Source organism: Kryptolebias marmoratus, linkage group LG12, assembly GCF_001649575.2.
Source record: "Kryptolebias marmoratus isolate JLee-2015 linkage group LG12, ASM164957v2, whole genome shotgun sequence".
In the NCBI taxonomy this organism is placed as follows: Eukaryota; Metazoa; Chordata; class Actinopteri; order Cyprinodontiformes; family Rivulidae; genus Kryptolebias; species Kryptolebias marmoratus.
In genome coordinates, this window is record NC_051441.1 from 361,484 (window position 1) to 366,370 (window position 4,887).

A 4,887-nucleotide genomic window follows, 5' to 3' on the forward strand; every position below is an offset into this window, starting at 1 on the left:
AGGCCGTCCACTTTGACTTCCTGTCTGTTTTCCACCTGCAGCAGGTAACAATCAGACGGGTTCTGGTTCCTCCTGCTGCTGACCAATCAGATGTTTGATTCTCATCGTCTTCCAGGATTAAACCAGCAGAGACAGGAAGTCTTTAATTCAACAAATGTTTACAACAGCCTCACTTCATGCAATAAACAGACATTTTTACAGATTTCTTCCCTCGTGTGTCGATTAGAAACAGGAAGAAGGTCGGCCCGGGTTTTAGATCCGGACCAGCAGAACTTCTGGTATCCATGCAAATAGAAACGTGTTTCTGTGCTTTTATTTCCTTTTTTACCCAGAAGATACTCAGACGAAAGTTCTGTGGGTTTAAAGGAACCGGGTTCTGGACCCGACCCAGGTGGGTTCAGGTGTCACAGGAAACTTCACATCTGAGCCGCAGACATATAAAGACAGGAGTCGCAGGACGCTTCTCTGAGCCGGCTGCTCTTCTTCGGTGGTTTTCCAGTAGCTTCCAGAGGCCGACCTGCGGACAGATGGGAGGCTTCACCAGCTGATCGGTCGCTGAGGGATCCTTCCTCATCCGCGCCGACACGTGAGCAGGGACCTTGAAAGCAGCGGCGGCTGCGGCGTCACACGCAGATCTCGATGGGCGTGGTCACCAGGATGCGTCCTCTTTCGTTGTTGTTCCTGTGGACCCTTTCGTAACCGCCGGTGGAGGACGGCGAGCTGCTGGCGGAGGAGTAGTCCTTCGGCACCACGCGGGCCGGAGACAGCCTCTGCTGCTTCAGCCTGTCCACCAACACGTCCTCCCCGGACGAGGATGAGCTGATGTCCAGAGGCAGCGCGCTGCCGTTCCCGTTCTCCGTGTCCAACATCCAGCACTGGGTGAAGTAGCTGAAGACTTCTTTGACGGAGCAGCGGCGCTGCTGATCCACGGACAGGAGCCGGCGGAACATTCGAAGAGCTGCGTCTGTGAAGCGGCGCCACTGCGACGGCACCGTGCTGGTCCGGCGGCGCTGCCAGCGGACGAACTCCTCGTAGAAGGTGTCGCTGGCCATGGCCTTCTCCCAGGGGAAGTTTCCTGTCAGCATGCAGAAGAGCAGCACGCCGAAGGCCCACACGTCCGTGCTGTGGTCCACGCAGAAGCCCTCCTGCCGCGAGGCGTCGCACAGCTCGGGCGCCGTGTACGGGATGGTGCCACTCACGCGCTTCACCGGAGAGCCGGCGCGCCGCGTCATCCCGAAGTCTGACAGCTTGACCTTCCTGCACTCCGTGTCAAAGATGAGGACGTTCTCGGGCTTGATGTCCCTGTGGACCAGCTTCTTACAGTGGAGGTAGTCCAGGGCGATGGCCACCTGGTGGACGCAGCGTTTCGCCATCGCCTCGGGGAGTCCGACCTGCAGACAGAGAGCAGGAGGTCAGGAGACGCCGGGACCAGGAGACGCCTGGACCACCAGGAGGAGGTCAGGAGACGCCTGGACCAGGAAGTTCAAGAGACTCCTGGACCAGGAGACGTCTGGACCACCAGGAGGAGGTCAGGAGACACCTGGACCAGGAGACGCCGGGACCAAGAGGAGGTCAGGAGACGCCGGGACCAGGAAGTTCAAGAGACGCCTGGACCAAGAGACGCCAGGACCAGGAGGTCAGGAGACACCAGGACCAGGAGACGCCTGGACCACCAGGAGGAGGTCAGGAGACACCTGGACCAGGAGGTCAGGAGACGCCGGGACCAGGAGGAAGTTGGACTGAAGGTCCAGCTAAGTGAAGAACATCTCAGCTCCTCTGAGCTGAAATGAAGGTTTCAGGTGAAGGTTCCAGAAGACACCTGATGTGTCCCTCAGCGAAGTGGGCGTGTCCAGAGAAATCTCACCTGTGGAGGAATGATGTCGAACAGGTCTCCCGCCGGAGCGAACTCCTGAGCGAAGATGTAGTGCTCGTCGGTTTGGAAGGCGATGCCGAACATGTTGATGATGAAGGGGCAGGGCGACAGGTAGAGGGAGACGCTGTACTCTCTCAGGAAGCTCTTCAGCTTCGTCGTCTTCTTCCTCAGGAACTTCAGCGCCATCTTTGTTCCTGAAATGGAGGACAGGACGTTACATAACGGGTTCTTTTCCACTCTGTGAAAGCGTTCTAGGATTCATGACACAAATGTCCAACTTCTGCCAGAATCTTCCTTAAAACCATTGGATGAAGAAATAAAAATCTCCTCAGATTGAAATCTGCTGTTTGCTGCTGTCCTCGGGATCAGCCGAGAAGATCCAGAAACATCTGGCTGTAAGTGGCTCAAAGCTGCACACTGACCGGATGCTGCAGAGGAACCAGAGGAACCAGCAGAGGAACCAGCAGAGGAACCAGCAGAGGAACAACCAGAGGAACCTACAGAGGAACCTGCAGAGGAACAACCAGAGGAACCTGCAGAGGAACCACCAGAGGAACCTGCAGAGGAACCTGCAGAGGAACCACCAGAGGAACCTGCAGAGGAACCTGCAGAGGAACCACAGGAACCTGCAGAGGAACCAGCAGAGGAACCAGAGGCGAGCCGTGGGAACGTCTCCGTTCCACCTGCTGCTCACGTTTACACACTTCAGGAAGATCTGTCCCTGCTTATGTCCAAAGATGGACTTGTCCCTGACGAGGGGAGACAACAGAAACACATTTATGGTGTTTTTTTAATGTTTAGTCATTTTATGGTTTGTCCAAATGTTGAAGTCTGTTTGTGCCAAATGAACCCCTGAAAGACGCAGAACCACCTCCCTACAGGCTGGGGGCGTGGCCAAGGTGGGCCACGCCTATTCTCTGACAAGACCCGCCCATTCATCCAGCTGACAGTTGCTTTCTTCTTGGCTCTGATTAAAACAAATGAGAAGACACCTGTAGGCTGCGAGATGAGCGATAATAATCGTGAACCTGTGACCTCTGACCTCTGACCAACAGAACGGTGGTTCCATCACTGAAATCACTGGTAGTTTTAATTACCTACAAACCAGCAACCATCTGGTCTGATCAACCTGCGGACAGGATACAGGTTCATGTAGAACCTGGTAAGAACATCTACTGAACGTTCCACAGAGATGATGTTCTGAGAGTTTGCTCTGGAGGTTCAGGAGATATTTTGCTACCAGGCAGGTACATGATCACCCTCCTCTGTCCTCTCATGGTGTCTCGGACGCTTACCTCTGATCTTGTGGATGACCAGGTCCACCTTCCCGTAGGTTCCTTTGCCCAGCTCTCGGAGAACCTCGTAGTATTTGTTCAGGTCCAGTTTCTCCAGGTTCTGTGCAGCAATGAGCTGCAGCTCCTCCAGGATGTCCACGGAGGACTGGGACGCGTGCGGAGAAGAGTTCATGGTCCTCTGGAGACGGATGTTCCTGTGGAGTGAAGTCAGGAAGAACACGTTCCTCCAGAACCTCAGGAGAACCTCAGGAGAACCTCAGGTGTCCAACTGAACTGCAGGTTTCAAACAAAAAGATTGTCCAAAATAAGAATCATGTTTAATAAACTTTCCTTTGATGTTTGATACAAAAGTGACGATGATGATGAGGAGGAGGAGGAGGACGAGGACGAGAAGAAAGAACACGAGGCCTGGGTTCTCTCCTGTTCTCCAGGCCAAGCAGGAACCTGTCTGTGGTTCCTGCTGGGCCTCCTGCTCCTGTTGTTGTCGAGGCGTGTTGGAGCTGCAGCATCAGCAGAAACATGATCGCCCTCAGTTTGAGGATTCACCTCGCGGTTCTTCGGCTGACAGAACCTGCTGAGTAACGGTTCCCCTCCTCCTTTGTGCTCAGGATTGTCAAACATCAGCAGCTGATAAATCACTCAGAAAGTTGGTCGCTCAGCTGCTCATTGGGTCACAGACGGAACGTTTCCATCAGAACGGTTCTGCAGACCTTAGATTTACTGCAGAGTTTCAGGACTTCCTGATTATAAATCCGTCCTCGTCTGTTACTAAAGTTTGGATTTTATTCTCATCTGATTCCTTTCAAGTCAATTTAAAGTTCTGATTTAAACACCAACAGGAAGTGAAGCTTTAATATCTGATGTCACAAAAACACTGCAAACCTCCATCTTTGTTGTTGTTGTTGTTTACTGTTTTCAGATCACCTGAGGGGAATAAACGTCTTCGTCAGACTCTGTTTTATCTGGAAACGGTTCTTTAAAAAGGTTTTATTTTACACATATGAGCTCAACAAGATGGCTCCTCCAGGCGCTGCAGGTTTCCCTCCCTTACGTGGTACCAGCCAGTGATTTGCATGTGAGTTCTTCACCAAAAGGAACAGGAAGCAGTTTGAAAGCAGAAAACACATGGTTTGTAGTGTGAGGGTTCTCTGCGTTGATCTGTAAAGATCAGCTGACGGGAACAAAGTCCTGGAGATAATCAGCTGTTCTGTCTGTTCTCAGTCTTTGATCAGACGTTCCTGAACTCAGTGAGACCGACCTCCGTCCTGCAGAGACACGTCTCCCTGTCTCTGGCCTGGACTCCAGGCGGACGTTCAGAGGGCGGGGCTTAGAACCTGTTCTGGAACCAGCTGACAGGTTCCTCCAGGTTCCACTCTGATCTCCAACATTAACGTGAAGAACCGGAGATGTCCTGCTTCACAGTGACCAAAAAACCAGGTTCTGAGTCCTGGTAGATCAGCTGCTGTTTGGACCCTGAACGCACCACAGGATTACTCTGTGAAGGATCGAGTCATTCCGGTCTCAACAACAGCCTTTAACCGACTCGGAGGGTTGGAGGGATGGATGGATGGCTGGCTGGATGGATGGATGGATGGATGGATGGCTGGATAGACGGATGGATGGATGGATGGATGGATGGATGGATGGATGGATGGATGGATGGATGGATGGCTGGATAGACGGATGGATGGATGGATGGATGGATGGATGGATGGATGG

General features: G+C 52.9%; 1 protein-coding gene across 1 annotated transcript; it reads right to left on the reverse strand.

The window, feature by feature from the left end:
• Positions 1–32: 32 nt before the first annotated feature.
• On the reverse strand, positions 33–3,446 carry unm_sa1261 (un-named sa1261). Its single transcript, XM_017403956.3, has 3 exons — positions 3,169–3,446; positions 1,865–2,067; positions 33–1,391 (listed from the first exon to the last, which is right to left on the reverse strand). Exons 1-3 carry the CDS (start codon positions 3,338–3,340, stop codon positions 624–626), a joined length of 1,143 nt encoding a protein of 380 aa, XP_017259445.1. The 5' UTR covers positions 3,341–3,446; the 3' UTR covers positions 33–623.
• Positions 3,447–4,887: the final 1,441 nt, after the last annotated feature.